The sequence below is a fragment of the Trichosurus vulpecula genome, chromosome 3 (genome assembly GCF_011100635.1).
Source record: "Trichosurus vulpecula isolate mTriVul1 chromosome 3, mTriVul1.pri, whole genome shotgun sequence".
NCBI lineage: Eukaryota > Metazoa > Chordata > Mammalia > Diprotodontia > Phalangeridae > Trichosurus > Trichosurus vulpecula.
This window is the reverse complement of record NC_050575.1, coordinates 271,046,075-271,070,080: the sequence shown is the minus strand read 5'-3', so window position 1 is coordinate 271,070,080 and position 24,006 is coordinate 271,046,075. Positions and strand designations below refer to the sequence as shown.

General features: G+C 38.9%; 1 protein-coding gene across 2 annotated transcripts in view; it reads left to right on the top strand.

Moving 5' to 3' along the window:
- SEL1L2 (SEL1L2 adaptor subunit of ERAD E3 ligase) overlaps positions 1 to 24,006 on the top strand; it is a 185,121-nt gene that overhangs the window by 148,068 nt on the left and 13,047 nt on the right. For both annotated transcript variants that reach the window (XM_036751561.1, XM_036751560.1), the window contains 6 exons: positions 2,374 to 2,436; positions 3,532 to 3,619; positions 6,191 to 6,339; positions 7,530 to 7,695; positions 7,803 to 7,877; positions 15,066 to 15,238. In XM_036751561.1, the coding sequence (XP_036607456.1) occupies positions 2,374 to 2,436; positions 3,532 to 3,619; positions 6,191 to 6,339; positions 7,530 to 7,695; positions 7,803 to 7,877; positions 15,066 to 15,238 (714 nt within the window). The remainder of the gene's footprint in view (positions 1 to 2,373; positions 2,437 to 3,531; positions 3,620 to 6,190; positions 6,340 to 7,529; positions 7,696 to 7,802; positions 7,878 to 15,065; positions 15,239 to 24,006) is intronic.

Genomic DNA, 24,006 nt, shown 5'->3' with positions numbered 1-24,006 from the left:
TCTTGTTCTTCTTCTTTGGAATATTTTTTGTTGCTGCCTCCTGCACAATATTGTGAACCTCTATCCACAGTTCTCTAGGCACTCTATCAGATCTAATGCCATAAATCTATTCATCATTTCTACTTCATATTCATAAGAGATGTTATTTAGGTCATACCTATGTGGTCTGATAGTTTCCCCTACTTTCTTTCATTTAAGTGTGAATTTTGCAATAAGAAGTTCATGATCTGAGCCGCAGTCAGCTCCAGGTCTTCTTTTAACTGTATAGAACTTCTCCACCTTTAATTGCAAAGTATATAATCAATCTGATTTTGATATGGATCACCTAGTAATGTCCATGTATAGAGTCACCTTTTGGGTTGTTGAAAAAGAATGTTTGCTATGACCAGGAAGTTATCTTGACAAAACTCTTTTAGTCTCACTTGCCTGTTATTCCAATTATCTTTTGATTCCTTCTTTAGCATTCCAATCCCCTATGATGAATGTGACATTTTTTTGGTGTTATTTCTAGAAGATAATGTAAGTCTTCATAGAAATGATCAACTTTGACTTCTTCATCAGTGATTGGAGCATAGAATTGCATTACTGTGATATCAGATGGTTAGTCTTGAATTCAAAAAGATATCATTCTGTCATTTTTGAGATTATACACCAGTACTGCTTTCCTTGCCCTTTTATTGACTATGAAGGCTACTCCATTTCTTCTAAAAGATTCTTGCCCTCTGTACTGTATGTAGTGATCATCTGAATTAAATTCACCCACTCCCATCCATTTAAGTCCACTGATACCCAAGAAGTCAATGTTTAATCTTCCCACTTTGACTACATCCATCTTACCTTGGTTCATAGATCTTTCATTCCAGGTTCCTGTGTAATAATGATCTTTAGAGCATCGGACTTCCCTTTCGTCACCAGACATATACACAACTGAGCTTCATTTCAGCTTTGACCCAGTTACTTCATTAGTACTGGAGCCACTCGTAATAGTCCTCGAATCTTCCCCAATAGCAAGGAGAGTATGCAAATATTTGAAATCCATAAGTAAAGACACAACCTAACCTAGTCCCTTCCCACCTTTACAATCTTCTTCCACCTTACTCCCCTCCACATACTCTGTCCAGTGACACTTGCTCTTTCTTCACAAGACACTGCATCCCCCAACTACATGCATTATTCACTGTTGGTCTCCCATTACTGGAATTCTCTCCCCCCTACCTTCTTTCAGGTCCCAGATAAAATCTCACCTTCTATGAGAAGGCTTTCCCATATACCTCTAAGGTTAGTACCTTCCCTCTAAGATTAGCTCCAATTTATCCTGTATATATTTTGTTTGTACATAGTCATTTACATGTTGTCTCCCCATAAGACTGTGAGAGCAAGATCTGTTTTTAGCTTTTCTTTGTACCCCCAGGGTTCAGCACACTCGGTGCCTGGCTCGTAGTAGGCACTTAATAAATAATTTAGTAAATGTTTGTCACCTTGACTTGATGATGTGGCATAGTGGATAAAGAGTATGTCTCAGAGTCAGGAAGATCTGGGGCCAAGTTCCCCTCCCTGCCCCATACGTATTAAGCTATGTGACTGTAGCCAAGTCACTTAAACTCTCATTGCCCCACCCCAGATAACTCTCTAAGATTCTAAGTTGCGTAACAATTATTGATCTTCATTGATGGCAATTTTCTCACACCAACGAAACTGAAGCTTCAGAACCTCCCAAAATATATTTGCAAACTTTCTTTAAGAAACTAAGCTCAATTTCCCTAATCTGTTTGGTCAGTTGCTGTTGTTCAGTCTTGTCTAACTCTTCATGACCCCATTTGGGGTTTTCTTTGCAGAGATATTAGAGTGGTTTGCCATTTCCTTCTCCAGCTCATTTCATCGATGAGGAAACTGAGGCCAACAGGGTTAAGTGACTTGCCCAGAATCACACAGCTAGAAAGTGTCTGAGGTCACATTTGAACTCAGGAAGATGAGTCCTCCTTCTATCCACTGTGCCACTTAGCTGCCCATTTGGAAAGAGTTACTAACAGATGGAGAATGGAGAAATCTGAGTTTCACATCCTCTTTTATTGTCTCCCTACTGGTGGAAGTACAAGGAGGATCTAATGAAAATAATGTATGTAAACCACTTTGCAAACCTTAAAGTGATGTATAAATTTCAAATATTATTATCAAAAATAGCATTATCAAGATATGAAAGACCCAAGAGTAGGAAGGAGATGCAAAACAGTGGGCATGATCCATATTCTTAGTAATCCAAACATTGCTTGGATTTTAGTTATTTATAATTGCTTTATGCCAATTTCCTTTAGTAAATTCTTTCCACAGTTTGCTAGGAGTTTTAAAAAGTATGTCCATAATATGCTGTTTTAGGGCAATGCGATTGGACTCCATGGTCTCGGCCTTATTTATTTTCATGGAAAAGGAGTTCCTGTGGTAAGTAGAATTATTACACTAACCTTTCACAACTGGGGTAGAGAGCAAAGTTCATGATAATTCACTGCTCACATGCAAATCAAGGTCTTTAGCAGCTCAGTTTACCATATCTAACAAGACAGGATAAAAATCAATAAAACATTTTCCCTAAAGGGAGGAGGAAAGGGTGTAATTTACAAAGAACCCACCTATGATCCTAGCTTGCTGATTGTCAGTTTCCCAAGTATTATTTGACAAAAGCTACTGCCCTAGGTAAGCTTCTAGAAAGCATGGAACCATTTTTGTTTTGCCTTTTCTTTCAACAGAAAAAATTGTCAATATCAATCTTAATATGACCTGCCTGCCACGCCCTCTTAATGATCCTAGTAAAGTCAATTGCAGCAATGTCCTTGAATTCCTGTTTTTAAGATATTTTCAATGAGGTTGAGTTGAGCCCCACCCTAAGCCTTTCCTTGTAAAGAAAGCCTGCTTGAGCCAGACCAGCTTTCAAAGTAGCTCCTGATGTCCTTACTTATGGGATTCATGGCGCCAAGGGCAAAATAGCCAGAACGAAATGGTTGTCCTTGCATGGATTTCTGGGAGCTGTTGGCGTCTTATGACCAGGCCTTGCTACCTAATGCGATCCTCCCACCCTCTTGTCTCGTAGAAGTATAAGAACCTTTCCTGTAGGTCTCCTGGTGGGACATCCCCCAGGGTGACAGGTTTTCTACCCTGTTGTCTTGATTAAAGACACCTTATTCCTCCACTTATGAGTTTGATTTATTTCAGGGCTTGACATTTTACATTCCCAGAACCTTGCATAGTGCCATGAATATAGAAGGCACTTAATAAATACTTGTTAAATTGAATTTTACTGAATATAGAAATATTGCCTAACACATAGTAGGCCCTCAATAAATACTAGTTAACTGACATATTGAAAATACAGCACATAGAGTAACAAGGTCAGGGAAGTTCGTGGCATTTCTGATACTATTTACTTTTTTTAGAAAGACTTAAAGAGTTTTGTTCAGCCCTTCAAAAAAATATAGAAGATAATTGTTACCACGGCGTTACGCATTTACCTTTGAGTAACGAAGGGTAATTATCTTTCAGGATTACGATGAAGCTCTTAAATTTTTTCAGAAAGCTGCCGAGAAAGGTTGGCCAAATGCACAGTTTCAGTTAGGACTCATGTATTACTGTAAGTACTATAAATACTGCTTCTTTGTTCAGAATAATAAATACATTATTCATTTCTTCTCTTGTGAAAAAGAAATAAAGGTTTGGTCAATGGGAGGCTTTCCCTTAACTGATCTGCACACAATTGGATGGTCTAGATCACTCAATGGCGAAAGACTGCTCATTCCCAACCTTTTAAAAATGAATAGCCTTGAGGCAAAACTAAAAAAAAATTTTTTAAATGAATAGCTTCGTTTTTTCCCCTTTGAGCTTTCAAAGGTGCTAGTAATAGCCTTCCTAAGGGAAACTATGGGAAAATTTGGATCTTGAACTTTTATGGGGCAGAATAATGCTGACTTGACTTCTAGCTACATCGTCTGTTGCTTGGTAGCTAGGAAAAGTTTACTATCCATGAATTTTTGCCAGTGACAAGCATGGGGGGAAGAAGCTACCAAAGAAAACATGTAGCAGTCCCCTACGATTCACCCCCTTCCTGGGTCACACTACCAGGTTGTCCTCTAAGCAGAGTAGGATCTCACAGAAAGAAATCTCTTCACCAATGGCTTCCAGTCTCTCCCTTCAACCCCTCTCTCTTGTCCTGAGAAAAATCAAGCATCATTCCTCTAGGTCTGGGGTCAGGGGTAGTTTCCTCCTTTGTGATAACTATTCCTTGCTTCTGGTTTGCTCTAGATGCAATTCCAGACCCAGTCTTCCCTTCTTCCCAAAGAGAAAGTGAAGATGGGCAACAAGCAGGGTCCAATAAGGCATCAAATATGCCCGAGTGAATCTTCTTAACTCCTTTCCTTCCCTCACTAAGATATTAACCAAGTTCTGAGCAGCCCAGGGTGGACTTGGGAAGACTATTCTTGGTCTGGAGTGACTCCAGATGATCTGAACCCCTTACAGACTGATTTTGAGGGGATGCTGTCGACAAGGGGTAAGGCTCCATTTAGTGTGGCTTGGTCATCACGCTCACTACAAAACCTCTTGGGCCATTCCAGAACCATCCTCTAGTTTGCTTCCCAATCTACTAGAAAGTCTCTTGGATCATGGATAAGTCTGGTTTCAGCGGGAGTTCCTGAAGCTGAGCTTTCTCGTTTGTGTGGGATGAAAGACCCTCACCAATTAAAAGTTAGTTTATAATAAGGAGCCATCTCAGGGTGGGAACAGAAATAAATTTTATTCCATTCTCGAGAATAGGGAGTCCTCTGCTAGGACACAGAGCAAAACCAGCAAAGGAGGCAGAGTACAAGAGGCAAAGCACCAATAAATATACCACAAGAGAATTTCTGCCCTCCTCTGACCCTTCTCACCATTGGCTGGGAGGCGGGCTTACAATCTGAGCACAAAAGCTAGATAAAGAACTGGGAAACTGAGGCACAGAAACTCCAATTCCCATTCCCTTAGTTAATGATTACAACTGAGGTGACATCTATAAATCTAAAGAAGGAGAAGAGGATAAGAGGAGGGGGAGACCCTCTCCATTCTTTCACAGTACTTTTACAGTAAAGGAAAGCAGGTCACAGTGACCCTATTCTTACTGAGCAAATCTTTAAACCAGAACGATAAGTAAGAACAAAAAGTTTCAGGGTAAATTTCCCTAGAGGCTGAGCCATCAGACTCTCACGGCCTCAGAATTTTTCCACTTCCCTATTTCTCTATTTCTTGATTTTTAAACATTTCTTTATATATATACACACACACACACATATCTTCCCTGTAAAGTCTTCACATTTTATTTACCTCACACATCGTTGTTCCTGACTGCACAGGGTTGGTAGACGTAGGGGTTGTTATCCCCCAATTGGCCAGACAACACAACTGTATGATCAAGAGCAGGTTGGAATTGGGATGGTCTTCTGAGATTGGGAAAGAAGTTGGAAAGTACAGCTTGGCTTTCATCTAGATCTATTTATCTCATGATGGATCTAGCCTCCCTTTCTAGAGGGAGCTAGTAGTGCAGTGGATAGAGTGCTGGGCCTGGAATCAGGAAGAGTTGAACTCAAATCCAGCCTCAGACATCTATTACTGTGTTACCCTGGACAGAGGACCTCTGCCTCAGTTTCCTCAACTGTAGAATGGAGGTCATAATAGCACCTATTTCACAGGGCTGCTGCAATTATAAAATAATATATATAAAGCAGTAGCAGGCACAGTATCAGGCACATAGTTGAAGTTTAATAAATGCTTGTTCTCTTCCATTCCCCCTGGCCAAAAAAGAGCCCATAACATTGTTCCAAACCTAGAAGCCAGAAGTGTTCTTAAATCTTTTAAAAAATAACCTTAATAAAAATCACTGCCAATTAACTGTCTTAGAAATTCTAAGAATGTTTTTTTAATAAAAATCTTCAATGATCCTTTCTTAATTCTATGCACATCTCTAGGACACAATTTTCCAGTTTCTGACTGAGAACCAAAAGAAAGTCAATACTTTTCAAATGCGGGAAGGGGAGCAGGAATGTGGGGAACCAATTTTGTTTTGAGGGGGTTCTTTTAGTCTTATTTAAAACCAGACACCACTACAGCGTTTTGTATTCATAGTCTGTAACTGAAAACAGAAAAAGGTAGAGCTCAAATCAATTTTAATTTTCAGCTGGCTCTGGAGTATGGAAGGATTATAAACTTGCCTTCAAATATTTTTACTTGGCATCTCAGAGTGGACAACCCCTTGCCCTTTATTATTTGGCTGAAATGTATGCTACAGGAACCGGAGTGCTGAGATCATGCAGAACCGCAGTAGAGGTAAATAATGAGCTTTTTAAAGTACTAGTCATTTATCATAGTGAGGAGACCGTATCTCTCTTGAGCTATGGGTACTTTCAGTTTTACAGCTATTGTCTCCTTTGCTCTTCTTTTACTACGTGGATGCTGGTGTTTGCCCAAAGCGAAGAATATGGATAGAATTTAGGTGGGGAATGGGAGAATGACAGACCAAACTCATTCTTCCTATCTGGAACTGAGTTTCTCATTGAGTTGGCAACCTTCCATTGAATTCTTCAAGTGTTCATCATGTTTGGAGCTCTCCATTTGAATTCAGTGAAGGAACTTCTGATCAGCCTTCGATTAAGTCATCCAGGCCACTGGGCACTTCCGTTTGAGAGGGGAAGTGCTGCTTGCAGGAATTTGAGGCGCGTGCGCATGCACACACACACACACACACACACACACACACACAAACTGGAGTCCTTTCCTTACTTCCCAGAGTTCGTGGGGTCCTTAGGTGTTTGATTGGTTGGATGACAACTTTGGGACTGATTTCTTCAAGCTTCAGTCAGGGAAAATATTTTTCAAAAGCCTACTCAGTATTTCATTTTCCTTCATTGATTTGTCAAATACTTCCTCTGTCCTACTATAAATACTTCCAATGTTGCATCTGGCCCCTCTGAAACTTAGTTCAAAAGCTGCCAGCTAATAATCTATCTTTAGATTTGCTACTTTGCCAACTTGCTAATGAATTATGTATGGATAGCCTCTTTTGGTTACATAAGGGCTATTCAGCTAAGTTGAAGTTGACCTCCCACAGAAAGCTGCCCTAGCAGTCATATCACCTATACCCCAGGGGGACTGTTTTCCCTTTATCCTCTTCTTTTCATAGCATCTAGGACTTTAGGACTCCTTTACACACAGCAGCACTGTCCAGGAAGGCCATTTGCTTTAAATAGAAGTCGATAAGCACTTGTCTTGCAAAATAGCCCTTATTTAAGTCAGCAAAATGAATATAGGCTCCCTTGCTGAAGTTAAAAAATGAATTGCTATATTTTTGTACTTTGAAAATGCATTAACTCTTCTTCTTAAATAAACTATGCTTTTAAAACCCAAATGTCCTGAATGGCTGGCCAGAAGGGGCTAAAAGACGGATGTCGTTCGTCATTGTCTGAAATTAAGTATAAGATCTCATTGGGCCTGTTTGATTTCTCATCTTCTTTATACAGCTTTACAAGGGTGTTTGTGAACTGGGCGGCTGGGCTGAGAAATTCCTGACAGCGTACTTTGCCTATAAGGACGGTGATATAAATTCATCCCTTGTTCAATATGCACTGCTAGCGGAAATGGGGTATGAAGTAGCTCAAAGCAATTCAGCATTCATTTTGGAATCTAGTAAGATAAGTTAAAATTCTCTGCAATTCCTTCGTCACACATATACCCATATGGCTTGACCACAGGGGCTCTGGAAGCCACACTAATGGGATATCTCCTTTTTCCAGAAAAGGCTACCATTCTTAAGAAAAACCAAATGTACGCCATGGCACTTCTCCTGTGGCACCGAGCTGCGGTTCAAGGTATAGGACACCAAGTTAAAAATAACTTGCAACTGTCCATTTCCGTTAGTCTGATTCCCTGCAGCCAGGTTTCTTAGCTTGTAGAGGCAGAAAGGAGGGGAATATCAAATATGTGACATGTCACTCTCTACTGATGTTAAGGTCAGCATTGGGTTAGCTTTGTTTCAGGCAATAATTTACTTCATTGCTATGAGGATGTTCTAGCTTAAATAAAGGCAGAGGTATTTTTGAATCTCCACAGCACCCAAACACCTGGTTGAAAAATGAAAAAAAATACTGGTCAACCAGCCAGTCATCTGTAGTCAAATAAGAGGTTTTAGCAGGCTCTGGAGTAGCCATAACCTGGATTCAAATGAATTGAGTACCTAGAGGCATCTTTAATGAGAATTATAGTGAAACATATTCATGTAGCTTTGTAAAGCTTGTATTTATGTACCTGGCATATAGCAGGAACTCAGTAAATGTTTGTTGACTTTACTGTAAGGTAGGTGTTATGAGCATTATCATCCCCATTTCACAGATTAGGAAATTGAGGTTTAGAGAGCTCAAATGACCTTCCCACAGTCACACAGTTTAAAAATGTAGAGCCTAGAGATTCTGACTCCTATGTTCTTCCATTCCATTACCACATGGACCTCATGGCAAAAGATCAACATTTTCAAACTATCTCCTCTTCATTTCTTAGTAAATGGTTTCAAGAAAAAAGAAAAATATTGCCTGGTGGTCAGCCTTTTGATGATGAGTTTCTTTGTCACTAAACTTCCATATGTAGGAGATAGAATGCTGGCCTTTGGAGGCAGGAAGACCTGGATTTGAATTACACTTTCTAGCTGGGTGACCCCAGGCAAGTCCTGTTACCCTCCTCAACCTCCATTTCCTCATCTATGAATTGGGTACAATGATGACACCTCCCCACAGGACAGTTGTGGGGTTCAGATAAGATGATGGATACAAAGCACCAGGCAAACCTTAGAATGCTGTGTCAGTGACATTCTTTTTGGTTATTACTATTCTTTGAATGGTGTACAACTTGGTAGGATATGCCCTTTGAGAACCCAAAGTCAGAAAGAGGCACTCGAATGAGGCTTTGATGAAGGAGGCAAAGTAACTCATTTTCATTTATTTCTATAAAGTCTTATATTATTGATTACTGCAACTTGCACAGCTTCCCTTGTGGTAGTTCACAAAGTTCAAGGAAAACCCAATATTAAGAGTTTCTTCTTTTCTTAACATGCCCCTATTAATTCACTATAACCAAATGTTTATTAATAATAATACTAACAATAAGAACAATAATCAGAGGCACTTACTAATCTGGTGAGATAGATAGGTAGTGCAGTGGATAGAGCACTGAACCTGGAAACAGGAAGACTTGAGTTCAAATGTGGCCTCAGAGAATTACTAGCTAAGTGACCCTGGACAAGCCACTTAACCTCTGCCTACCTCAGTTCTCTCAACTATAAAATAGGGATAATAATACCACCTACCTCCCAAGGTTGTTCTCAGGATCTAATGAGATACTATTTGTTAAGTGCTTAAGTATGCCTGACACATAGTAGGTGCATATCAATGCTAGCTATTATGATGTGTAGTAGACTTGGAGTCAGGAAGACAGAAATTTAAATCCTGCCTCAGACACCTACTTGCTATGTTATCCTGGACAAGACATTCTGTCTGTTTTCCCTATCATAAAATTGGGACAACATTAGCATCTACATCAAATACATGCATACATATATGTGAATATATGTTTTATATATGTATATATTTCTTTGTAAGTCTTAAAGTGTTATATAATTTTCTTCCTCTTTTAAAATTATTTAATTTTTATATTTTCTATGATTACATGTAAAAACAATTTTCAACATTTGTTTTTTTTTAAATTTTGAGTTTCAAATTCTCTCCCTCCTTTCCTCTCTTCCGCTCCTTTGAGAAAGCAAGCAATTTAATATAGATTATATATGTGCAGTCATGCAAAACATATTTCTAAATTAGCTATGTTGCAAAAAAAAGAAAAAGAAAGAAATTTTTAAAACATTATGCTTCAATCTACATTCAGACTCCATCAGTTCTTTCTCTGGAGGTAGATGTGCTATATAAATGTTAACCATCATCAGCAGAGGAGATATTTATATAATACAGTGCTTTAGAGTTATAGTTTAACTTTTACAAAGACCAAGGCACAAAGGTCAGGTATTACTATTCTCATTTTACAAAAAAGGTAACTGAGATTCAGAGATTAATACTAGGACCTGAACTCCAGCTCTGTGCTCTTTCCCCTGTATCATTCATCAAAGAAAAAAATTCCTAAGACATAGAGATAAGGCAGAGTATTCCCTTTACGTAATGATACTATACGGGCTCCATTGACACCATTTTCCTTCCCACCTCAGTTTTCAGTAAGAAACTTCTATTATTCCCCTAGAAGTATATTATTAAAGCTGGGTGATGCTGCCTGCCTGTCACTTCTGTCACTCACATATATGAAGCTCTGTTGCAGTAAAAGAACAATTTTACTTCCAATGAGGTCTCTTTTTTTTTTCCTTCCAATGAGGTCTCTTAAAAATGTTTCATGCTAGGGCCAAATCATTCCCTTTCACAGGAAGTGAATATGGTAAATATATATATTAAACCCATCTTAATACAAGGACTGGAAAAGGACACCTTGGTGCCTCCTCAGAGCCTGCTGAGACGGTAATAGCTTCAGTTTGGAAACATTTCCTAAAAAAGAAAAGGCTGTGTTTCACAAAATGCAATACACAGGGTTGGGGAAACAACACAGAAATCATTCGGCCTCATCAACCAGCTCAGTTCCAACAAACACCAATTATTCCCAACATGGAAGTACCATAAAAGAACAGAATAAGGAGAAGGAAAGTTGAGAACTGAGAATCATGGGAAATATTAATGTCTCCTAAAAGCAGGTGACTAAAGATAATAGGGACTGACTGGAGGTCAGTATGAATCTATGACTCTAACTGTAGAAAGAATCTTGGGAAATACTGTCTCCTAAATGTAACGGACAGGTGTCTCAAGATAATAGGGGCTGACCTAGTTTAAAGTTAGGGTTCTAACTGTATAAAGAAATTTAATTATTAAACTTTTCCAATTAGTAATTAATTGATGAAGCTTCTTTGGTCAACTTGAACAATGGAAGAGACTTACTCCAATAATGCCCCAAGACTTTACCAAATGCCTCAGGCCACTGCATTAGAAAGACATAAAACAGAAAGAAACAAATCCACTACCCACCCTGACCCTTTATGTTAGAAAGATCCTGAGTCCTACACGCACAGTCACCACCCCTAGGTGATGGACCATGTTGGAAAAATTCCCTACTCTCCAATCACCATCGTTCACTGTGTCAGAATGTCATTGATTCTGGCCCAGGGATGTCTGAAAAGACTAGGGAAAAGGGCTTGGAATGTTCCATCAAAAATGTCATTGGCTTTGTGACAAAAATTTACCAACAATAAAAGTATAATCATTATAGGGGACATTTATATAATGCTTTAGGGTTACAGTATTTTATGGTATTCCCTTATTTTAATCCTTACAACAACCCTGTGAAGTAGTCAGATGTTATCATTCCCATTTTACAAATAGTGTGAACTCTGTACTCAAGACCTCAAAAGCTCTCAGGATAGCCCAGCATATAAGCCTTCCCTAGAGACATATACACACAGGAAACAGACATAGAGGGGAAAATCACCCAATTACAAACACCCTACCCCACCCCCTTTCATAAAGCTGCCTTGTTCTGCCTCAGAGAAGTTTCCCATCTTATTATCTCCTCCTCTTTCTAAGGGAAGTAATCTCTATCATAGCAATAAAACTGTGTGGGGTGGAGAGACCACCTGAGTACCCCAATAATTAACAGAGGCTTCTTAGGTGGGGACAGAAAGGGAATTAATTTTATTTTACAAATCTCATGAGATTTGGGCATCACCTCCGCTAGGACGGACTAGTAGAAGGAGGCCGATCACAAAGGCAAAGCACCAACATATATCCTATTGCAAAAGAACTCCCACCCACCACTATCCCTCTTCTCCGTTGGCTGGGAGGCAGGCTTACAATCTAGGCGCGAAAAGCTAGACAAAGAACCAGGAAATCGAGTATAGCCAATCTGAAACATATCTCCATATTTAGTAACTAGTTGCCGATGTGGCAATAATATGGCTAAGGTAAAGGGGAGGAATGAGGAAAGAGGGAGGGGGCTTCCTGGAGCAGGGAACTAACAACCTGTAGGCACTTATTGCCCCAGGCCTTGAATTCCTGAGAGTCAGGTAATCATGTTCCTACAAGGTTGAATCCCAAGTCCATTCCATTCTCTCATTGCCCCTGCTTATTCCAGAAATAAAAAAAAGTAATTTTTATATTTTCTCTCTCTGTGAAGTCTTCACAAGAATTATCTCCCACTCAGAATGGACCAGCCTTAAAAACACCAACCCAGAAATTCTACTTCTCTCCACTATTAGAGGGTTATAAAATTTAAAACTGGAGAGGTAGAGTTCATCTCTTCCAGACTTCTCATTTTATAGATGTTAACTGAACTCTTAAGACAAAACTTACCTTGCCACCATGATTCCTGATATCCGCAATCAGCCCCAGAGTGAGAAGAGGCTGGTAACAATCCTTAGAGCCAATGCCCACAAGCCTCCTCATAGATCAACTGCCCTGGCATCCTTAGGGCAGTGATTCTGAGAGCTTGTCCCTACTACTACATTCTCCTTCCAATAGGGATCTCTTATTTAATTGGACTGAAACAGAGCCCCAAGAAAAGTTTCTGTATCATAAACCTGTTTTCCACTTATATAATAAGAGTCTATGACTAAATGTGGTACTTGGAGAGTTGGGTGACCTCTTCCTCCTTACCTCCACCTCCCATAATTATAGAGCCTGCCTCTCTGTCTCTGAAACTAAGCAAAAATATGAAAGTTTTTGTCACCTCCTGCCTCACCTATCCCTAACCTTATCCTTCATGCCTTGTTCTGTTAGTTTTCATGTAAAGAATCTAAGAAGTTTGTCCCCATTAAAATGTTACCTGAAAAACATTCAAGGTATTAACCCTTCAAAGATATTTGCATTTTAATATGGGATTCTTAAAAACAGAAAAACCCAAAAGTTCTACAGTGGTGCAATTTAAGGTAAAGCTTTAGACTGTACAAGATGCTAGGGAAAATTTTTTGGATGAGAGACTTCAGGCAAACCTTGACTCATACTACATGGGTGGATTACCTGCTCTGACAATTTGTAAGACCATTCTCTATTAGAAGGGCTGGTCATGGTTGAGTCAGATAGCCATGGTTAATTCCACCCACAACAAATAACTACAGTTAATGGAAAAGATTGGCTTTTAATATTTTATTTTTTCAAGTTAAGAACTTCTGTTTTAGCATTATATTTATGGAAAATAATGACATTAAAAACAACTTTTTTTAAATGACATCTTTCAGAATCTATTATTATGTTGAGATTTACAGATATTACCAGGCTATCTCCCGTATTTCTCCCACATTTAATACTCTTAAATATATGTGCATGTGTATACATATACACAGGCACCCAAAAAGGGGGTGGGGGAAGGGAACAAGCACTTATTAAGTGCTGCTATGTACAAGTCACTGTGCTGAGAGTTCTCCAAATAATGTCTCATTTGATCCTCACCAGTGCTATTATCTCCATTTTATAAATCAAACAGAGGTTAAGTGACTTGTCAGGGTCACATAGCGAGTAAGTATCTAGGGTCAAATTTGAGCTCAGGTCTTCCAGACTCCAAGCCTAGCACTCTATCCAACTGTACAACATAGCTGCAAAAAGTAGTATCTAAAATTTTTTAAATTAATTAATAATAAATTAAATAATAATAATTTAATAAATTAAAAATAAATCAATTAAATTATTTTTTTAAAAAACCCTAAGCTATGAAAGAATACCCCAACCTAACCTTCATACTTATAATAATTAGCAGATATGGCTCAGAGATGAAGAGTTGGTCCTAAATCCTTAAAGGGGATCTTTAGAAGGTTAGTAAATCTACAAAAAGGCTGAAAATTTTTACATCTTTTTTTTCTTCTCTTATTTAATGCCCGTTTGTCCTTTAAATTATTCCCTCCCACTCCCTTTCACTTACAATCCTGATATCAGCATTTTTCCTTGACATTTAAAGATCCAAACTCTTTCTTATATGGGCTTAGATCCCATTGATAAATATGGAACCAGGGCATTAAGGTGTTAAGATAGAAGTAGGGTAATAGCCATGTTGAGGGCCAGGAGGGGAGGAGAAAGAGCTCTCAGTCCTTAAGACATACACAGGAGGGGCATGCCAAATGCGTTAAATTCAAACCAATTGAACAAAAATAGGAATCGCCTTGTTATCCTCTTCTTCCTCTTCCTCATCTTCCTTCTATGTGTGATTAGTATGGGTACTTCTTCTAAAGATGCTCATCACAACCAATGCATGTCTACCCATCCTGAACAATTCTTGTCCGTGTCTATGGCAGTTAGGTGGCACAGTCAATAGAGTACTAGGCCTAGAGTCAGGAAGACTGGAGTTCAAATCTGGCTTCAGACATGTAGTAGCTGTGTGACCCTGGGAAAGTCACTTAATCTTTGTTGACTTCAGTTTTTTCATCAGTAAAATGGGGATAATAAGTACTTACCTGGCAGGGTCGTTGTGAGGCTCCAATAAGATCATTGTACAGCACTTAGCATAGCACCCGCAGGATAAATATCTCTATCTATATATTCTTTAATACATCTTCCCATTTTAGAACTCTCAAATGGATATGAGAAGGTTTAGAGTCCCCTTGTATTTATTTTGTAGACATCTGGGAGTATTTGAGGTAAGCACAATCGGGATGAATCACCAAGCAGTGACCATCAGCCTTCAGAGTGAAGTTTAACAGATGCAATCTACACTTACAAGTTCCTTAAGCATATTTGTGCCACATCGTAGTTTCTGCCTTTCAATAAAAGGCAGCAGATCATTTTAGAATATGATTAGGGTCCATTATATTTCTTATTCCCCAATATACATCTCATTTCAATGCTATGGTTTTTTTTTAGAAAAGAGTTACAATTAAGAGACTAAAGCAAGAGCATTGTCAAGTAATTAGGAGATAGGTACAAATTAATAGAATGATTTTGGTTGTCATGATTTCTCCCTGCTTTTAATATTTCTAACAGGCAATGCACTTGCTAGAATTAAAATTGGAGATTACCACTACTATGGCTATGGAACAAAGAGAGATTATAAAACAGCGGTGACTCATTACAGCATTGCAGTGGATAAATATCACAGTGCCCAGGCCATGTTCAATCTGGCATACATGTGTGAGCATGGCTTAGGGGTTTCAAAGGTAACTACTCGTGTAGGAATAATGATATGCAGATAATATAACGTGGAGCAAGAGGAATAAAGAATATAAAATGTTAGTTTTATAAAATATATAGTTTTATAAAATATATAGATATATGCTATATTATATATAATGTATATGCAAGAATATGTATTTACACAAGGAATATAAATGTTAGTTTTATATAAATTAAAGAATATAAAATTTTAATAGAATTTTAATAGAATATAAGAATGTTTAACATAATATTGTATAATGTATAAGAATAGAATTTATAAGAATATAAAATCTATAAAATAAAAAACATAAAATGTTTTAGCTTCTTTGGGGCACTCACACAGGTCACATCCCACAGAAGATACCTACCACAAGTTTTAGATACTCTTAAAACTATACTTCATGAGTCTCTACCAATATATTTACCTTTTGATAGCCAATATGTAAACGTATTTACTGGAATACCATATAATAGGACGTGCCCCACCCCCCAAAAAAACTCAGGGAGCACTGTCCTACAGCATACATACATACATACCATCACTGGGGAGAGTGAGCAAATATAAAGCATATGCATGAAGGGCCCTCATGTAAATAGGCAGATTACACCTCTGTTGGAGTAACACCACTGACATCCTCTTATGATGTCTCCAAGCTGGAATTCCATGGGTTAGAAATCTTGACTAGGTATACTGCTCTTCCAGGGTCACTGGGCCTGGTCCTTTAAGTCATATTGCTCTGACTTATGACTAAGGTGAAATCCTTGGCAAGGAATTGTTAGATTCTTTTAGAAAAAACATACATAACCCCTTACAGCAAAGAGTGTCCTCAGTTCTGCCCCTTCAGACTCACTCCCTCTCTCTCTCTCTCTCTCTCTCTCTCTCCTTTCCTTTTCGAACTTCTCTATATATAGGAGGCTAAAGTTCAGGAAGCAATGTCCTTGAATTCTCCTCTCAGGCTATTCGCAAATGCCTCTCCAATGGCTGTGTGCTTCTGCTGTGAGACACCATTGCCAGTGGAGAGTGCAGGGGAGAAAGAAATTCCTTTCCCTCCCACTTGCTAAACTCTACTAGAAGTGCTCCTAAAAGCTGGCTATCATGACTCAACTAGGCTCAGTACCCTTGTTAAAACCTGGTTTGATTTGGTTTCCTGTTCACCCACATCAGTGAATAGTCAGACAATGGACTAAAGGCATCAGAGTAATACACAGTTAAAGGCAAGTATATTGTGTCTATCAATGACCAACCAAACTTACAAACCAAAACCCTTACAAAATGCAAAAATCTAATTTCCTTACAAATGAAAACAGGCTACTCTGGGTCTAGAACCCTTAATTTCATCAAGAACACTTGGGAGGGGAAAAGCTCAATTGACCAAAGGTCTCCTGATAAACTATATCAACCTATCATCAAATCTTGATTAAGTGCTTGTTTGGTTGGCTATACAAAGCTTTCTTTAGCCATCTTTTGTTTCAGTCCTAGGTTCAAGTAATAAGGACAAGATTAAAAAGGGTTTGGACTGGATATGGAGAGGTGAAAAAAAATCCATGTTAATATGAGCAAGGCACTAAGGAAGACACAAAGAAGTATACCACATAGTGTTTGCTCTCAAGAGCTAATAATTTAATTGGGGATGGGGAGGGGGTTCACACACATACAAAAAGAAAATGAATGATATAATGCAGTGCAAATTGTGTCAAATGATGGCTACAAACAGTAAATATAGTAGGACTTCATAGTAGAGAGAAATCACTTCAGGCTGAATCAACCAAGGAAGGTTTCACAGAAAATTTTGTGAGGCTTGAGTTTAAGATTTGCCCATGCATGCTGAAGTATATATGTATCTTTTGAATGTTTCTCTAGCCATAAACCAAGCCAAATAGAAATTACTTAGGACAGCCCGAAATGCTAATATGAATTTAGTTTGCATTAACAGAAGCATAGCATTCAGGAATTAGAAAGTGTTTGTCCCATTTTACTCCATCTGCTCAGACTACTGTATTCATTTCTGAGTGCTAGTGTTTAGGTAGAACAAGTCGGGGGGCTGGACATCATCCAATAGAAAGCAGCTGGGATGGCAGAGGATCTCAAATTCATGCCAAATGAAAGCTGGTTAAGAAGGTTGGTTGAAAGAAGTCAAGGTGTTTAGCATGAAGAAGAAAAGACTGGGGTTGGAAGGAGGGGGTGGGAGGTGAGGTGAACAGGATAACCATCTTCAAGTATTTGATGGGTTGTCATGTAGAAGAGAGATTTGGCTGCTTCTGCATGGCCCCAGAGGGCAGAACTAGAAGTTGCAAAGAGCTAGATTTAGATCCAATGTAAGAGAAAACTTCTTAACAATTGCAACTCTTCAAAAGTAGCATGGATTGTCTAGGGAGGTAGTAGGTTCCCCTTCACTTGAAGCCTTTGAGCACAGGCTGGTATATTATAGAAGGAATTTTTTTTTGTTCAGAAACACATTAGACTAAATGGATTCTTAGTTTTCTTCAATTTCTGTGAAGGATTTCATGCACTTCTTGATTAGCCTCTTCCGCACTGGAAACTCATGGTAATTGATAATTATTGGTAGCAGTGAAGGAAGGAAAATGTGAAAAAAAAATCAGAAGAGGCTCACACTGAAGCTAAATCTCTCATCCTCTGGTACTTATTATCCAATGGATGGTTTGTCCATGACTTCCTTTCTTCCTCCTGCCTTTTGACCTCTCGTTTTTCATTAGCTTTTCCATCACAGCTAGAAAAGTCAAATTCAGATCAATTCATTTCCCTACTTTCCAAGGCCAATGACAAAATTTTAATGGGAGAGGATATTGAAACTAACAGCTACAAAGAAATTTGGGATTATCTATGAATTCCCTTTCATCCACTGCCATCCCAATTTTAATTTCCTTTCTGGAAGAAGAGTAAAATACAATAAATGGCATAATACAATGTATAGTTCAGGAAAGGCCATTTGAAACACAGACAAGTCAGAGCTTATACTCACAATTTCCCAGTGTAAAAAATGAGAGAACATAATGCAAAAAAGGAACACAGGCTTAAATGAGATAATGTATGTAAGGCGCCTGGCAAATCTTAAAGTGCTCTATAAATGCTAGCTATTATTATTATTATAAGATTTATAAAGGAAGAAAAGAAATGTCATTTGATGATATTCACTATAATGATTTCATATGAATAAAAGAGTATATCTCAGGGCAATATCTTATCCACTGTCTTAGAATGTAAGGTCCTTGAAGTTAGAAATGTTTTTTGCTTTGTCAGATTGTGATGGTGATGGTTGTCACTGAGAAGGGGGTATAGTTGGCTTGCCAATAGTCCCCACCCCTCCTCTCCTAGTCCTTTTGTCTCTAGAGCTTTAATAAACCAAACCTTGTAATAATAATTAGCTCATTTTTTCAGGCTAGGGGCAACATAGTGGTCAGGGAAGCAGCTAGGTAGCTCAGTGGATAGAGCATTGGGGCCTAGAGGCAGGAAGACCCAAGTTCAAATGCGGCCTCAGACACTTACTAGCTGTGTGACCCTGGACAAGTCCCTTAACCTTGTTTGCCTCATTTTCTTATCTGTAAAATGAGCTGGAGAAGGAAATGGCAAACCACTGTAGAATCTTTGCCAAGAAAAGTTCAAATGGGTTCACAAAGAGCCAGGTATGACTGGATGACCAAACAACAGCACAATGCAATGGTCCCTTTGTATCTACTTGGCCCACTCCTCTGCTGCATTGTGGAGTTTATTTATCAAATAAAAAATTGGTAGCAAAATCACAGCAACTCAGAGCCCCTATTTAGGAAAATTCCTGATTCCTAAGATTCAGGCAGAGGTTTGTCTCTCTACCCTAATTTAAAATAATTTTTAGTCTACCTCTTACTGGACAGGCATAGAAAAAGAATATTAGCAGGGAGCCCCAGTACTCTAACGATCTAACGATTGTCCTTTGGAAATGTGATGTAAAAAGAAAAGGTATCACTAAAAAATATCATCTTTCCCAAAGTATGAGCAAAAACTCTTACACAAGAACTTTTAGTGGCTTCCTATTGTCTCTACAGGGAAAAGTCCAAATTCCTCTACCTTTAAGGACTTCCAGAGTCTGACTTCATCCTACCTTCTTTCACTTTCTCTTTTCCCCTGTTGCAGAGGTGTTACAGATTCTTTCTAGCCCAACTGAAATCTGAGTAGATCCCTGGTTGCTATCCCTATTAGTACTGCTGATCAACTTTTGAGGTGACCACTCCTTCTCAGTCCGTCTCACAGACTGTGTGTGTGGAGGTAGCCCTGGCCCTGTAGGAGACACCAAAGAACTGCATTTGGGACCTTTCTCTACCACGTGGGTGGGAATAGCCTCCATGTTAGATGATATGGACATACTTCAAAAATTTTTGCACAAAATATACACAAAGTAATTAGGGGGAGGATGTGAGGAAACCAGTCTAATACAAAGGACAATTCGTTAACAATAGAATAGTGGTTCCAGAGAGCACAGTGGAAATATAGGGTAGGATAGGGCAGAGTATAGTAAATTAGGGTAGGATAGGGATGCGGACAGAGATGGGCGTGGGGGAAGGGAGAGAATCCTGGAAATGTAGTTTCAATCTAGACAGCCTACAACTGAAAACCGTAGAGTAGATGATTGGAGAAATGCTTATTGAATTGAAATGAGTTGAATTCTTATGAAAAAGCAATTGTGTCTTCCATCCACTCTTAGAAACCCATTTTTTTTTTTCACTTCCCTTTAGGACAAAATGATTGCTGGTTTGAAGCAGGAAGGGGAAAATTCCTTTCTGTAGAGTCCAATTGCCTGTATGTATCACAGGGTTGGTTTTTCTTCCTTGGAATCATCAGTGGCCTCTCTCCTGTGGTACTTCCATCATGAAGTCAAATAGCAGTAGTCAGTGGGCATAGATTTTCATGTTTATACGTTTCATATCTTTAGAAAGTCTTTGAAGTCTTCCCCGATCAGCTCTTCTGTTCCTTTATGTCAGGGTTCCAATTATATCACGGGTGCTTCATTATTTCCAATCTCTCTCAGCCATACTTGCCTATTCCTCTATAGTCTTACTTCTAAAAATAAAATTAAGTAGACTAGCAACCACATTTCTAGATATTAAAATTTTTAAGTTAGTTAATGTCAGGGGTCAGCATACTTTGTCTTTAATAGCTGGCTTTGTTTAGCAACAAGAAAAACAACTAGATGCCAAGGGGAAAAGTTTATTATATTACTATCTCATATTCAAACTAATTAGGAGGTAGCACTGATTCCTATTGCTGAAATGAATACAAAAATAATTAAAAGCCCAAAGCATAGTCCAAGGATGATTAATGAAAACAAAGAAATTAGATGCTAAGGCTTTCTCTGACTTTAACTCACCTAGTTATTAGTTAGTTTTCACTTAGCACAATGCTTCACAATCATCTTTTATTAGTTAACCCTCATACAAACCTGTGAGTTATATGAAGACAGAAGAAGAAACTGGGGCAAAGGCAAAGTACATAGGTTACCCCCAAGTGATTCAACAGCATGTGATCCACAGTCAGAAGACTCACTTCTAAACCTCTAGTCCCAGATTTACCCCCAATGAGAAATCAATGCCCAGAATAATAGCTTAAATTCTCTGTTCATTTTTCTTTTGAAACTTTCTTAATTAAGATATCACTCCAAAAAGTCTTTAAAATATTATTAGGAAGAAAACTTTGTGCCATTTCCCTTCCATTCTCAAGCCCGTTACCTTCATTTAGATCCTCAGAGGATTAGGTTCAGTCATTCTTCAGTCATGCCTGACTCTGTGATTTCATTTGGGGTTTTCTCGGCAAAGATATCAGAGTGGTTTGCCATTCCCTTCTCCAGCAGAAGATCATGCAGTTAGAGGTGGAAAGGGCCTTTGAGGTCATAAGTCCTTTTTGCTGCATCTATTTTAGGAACCTTATAAAGGATCACCTCACCTTCTTTCTCTGTCCCTTCCCACCCATGCCATACACTGCTGCCAGAGTAGCCACTTTCAGGAAAGCTCTCTTCTCTGCTTTAAGATATATTGCTCTGCTCTAAGATATACAGTGGCGTCCCATTGCCTAACAAAATCCAATCTCCTTAACCAGCTCTTCAAAGCTTGCCATTACCAGATACCACTCTTCCCACTGGGCCTATCACTAGGCATTCCGAACAAATTGGACAACTTACTGTTGCTTAGGGCCCAAATCTTCTGCCACCCTTAGACTCTTCCATTGGAAAGGAATCTAACTGAGGAGGACCCAAGGACATAGGAGATTAATTTAATTCAATTTAAAAAATGTTTATTAAGTGCCTACTGTATGCCAGGTGCTGTGCTATATTGGGGATACAAAAAGAGGCAACAGACAGTCCCTGCCTTCAAGGAGCTTATAATATAATGGGTGGGGGGAGGGCAAAAGTAGGGGGAAACATGTGCAACAACAAACAAACATATACAAAGCAAGCTATATACAGGATAAATAGGAAATAATTGGCAGAGGGAATTAAGATGGGTTGGGGAAGGCATCCTGTAGGATTAGAGGAGGATGTCACACCCCTGATGTCTGGAGATCCTGTTTTCCAACTCAGTTCAATTCTAAAAACACCTCCTGCTTCGCTACGCTCTGCAGATGTGCAAAGATTTTTTTAAAAAGCACAATTCTTATCCTCAAGGAGCTTACATTCTACTAAGGGAATATAGCACCTACACAGAAAACTACAATGCAAAGTAGAATGTGAAGAAGCATAGGGGAGATCCAAAAAATGTAGTTGATGCAGAGGAGGTTAGATTGGACCTTCTTTTTTTCAGGGGAGGGGAGACACGCAGATGGAAAGAACTGAACTGATTACTGAACATTTCTAAGTACTCCTGACTCCCAAGATATTCTGCCGAACCCTATGTTCAGCCTCATCTGACTTCTATGTGTAAGAGGGTCCAAATCTTGTCTTTCTCTGCATAAATTTCACATCCACTAAGCTTTCCAGTGGCCAGGCTAATAGTATCTGGGTACAGCTGACATACAGTTCCATTGTCTAGTGTCAGACAAAGCAGTTAGCAGTGAAGCAGACATTAGTCTGCTTGTATCCTTCTTGTAGGAGAGTATGCCCATGTGATTTGTTTATCACTCAATAAATCCTGTAGTTAAATCAACTGAATATGAGGCCTTGAAGTTTCTTGAAATCCTGGTACTAACAATTATAGTAGCCTATGAAATTCTGAGAGGAGAAAAAAATACTTTCAAGCTGTGGGAGAGGTAGAGAGGAGGGAACAGCGAAGTCTTTACAAGAGGAGGTGGCAATTGAGCACCTGGCACCTTTGAAGGAAGAGATTTCTAAGAGATACAGTTGAAGTAAAAGAAGTGAATTCCAAACATGGAGAACCGCCCATTCACATGCTTGGAGGTAGGAGATGGCATGTTGAGTGCAAGCCACTGTAGTCTGATTTGATTAAAATATATCTACGAAAGGGAACAATGCAAAGTAATATTGCAAAGGTAGGATGAAGTCAGACTCTGGAAGTCCTTAAAGGTAGAGGAATTCATACTTTTCCCCTTAGAGACAATAGGAAGCCACTAAAAGTTCTTGTGTAAGAGTTTTTGCTCATACTTTGGGAAAGATGATTTTTTTTTAGTGATACTTTTTCTTTTTACATCACATTTCCAAACGATGATCATTTTAGTAGTTATAAGAAGGATGGATTGCAAATGTGAGATTAGAAGCCAGCAGACAAATTGAGAGGCAATTATTGTACTAAAACACACACACACGCACACACACACACACACACACACACACACACACACAAAGAGGCAATTACCAGGAGAGATGTGATTAGAGGCTGAATCTGTAATTTCCTCCCTAAATCTATCCCTCCCCTTAACATATTTATTTCTGTTTATAGCACCACTGTCTTACAAGGCACCCAGGCTTGAAACCTTTAAGTCATCTTTGTCTCTTCACTCTCTTCCTTCACGATGTCACTCCTCTGCTCAAAAGCCATCAGTGTGTCCCTGTGCTCCTAGGATAAAATATAAATTCTTTCACCTGTCTTTTAAGGCCTTCTACAGTGTGCTTTTCTCCTCCTCAAATATTTCTACAGCATTTTATCTGGATCTTTCCCATGCCTGTTATTATATACAGAAATTATATTCATACAGGAGAACATAAGTTCCTTAAGGGTAAAGACCCCTGTTTTTCATCTTTGTCTCCTCAGCACCTTTCATGATATCAGGTATTTGTTGAATAAATGAATGAGAGTTCAATTGTGGACACTTTGCAAAAGTAGAGTGGCAGGAGGAGGAGGAGTAGCTAAAGATGAGAACTAGAGAAAAAGAATCATCAATGGAGCAAATTCTTTGAGGAGACAGGAGAGGAGAGGTTCAAGTAGTGGAGTTAGGAAGGAGAAGGGCTGCACCCTTAAGACTAGACAAAGGCCAGTCACAGAGGCAGGGACATGCTTATATTCTAACAGGAAAAACAATGTGTATATAAATAGTTCTCTAAGAGACAGAAGACAACCTTAGAAGGGAGAGCAGCAGCAGTTGGGTGAGGGAGGGGTCCAAATCTTCTTATTTTTCTTCTACATTTACATCCTCTACATTTTTCACAGGCTGCCTGAAATCCTTTGGCATGCCATATGTTGTACAGGCCTGATCTAGACCATAAGGCCCTAAAGAAAAAATCCATTCCCTTACAAGAAATCATAAAAAGAAATGCCCCCCCCCCCAAAGAAAAAGTTATGACAACACAATATTACACTTTCTATTTGCTTTGCCTGACCACCTGAGAAGTGT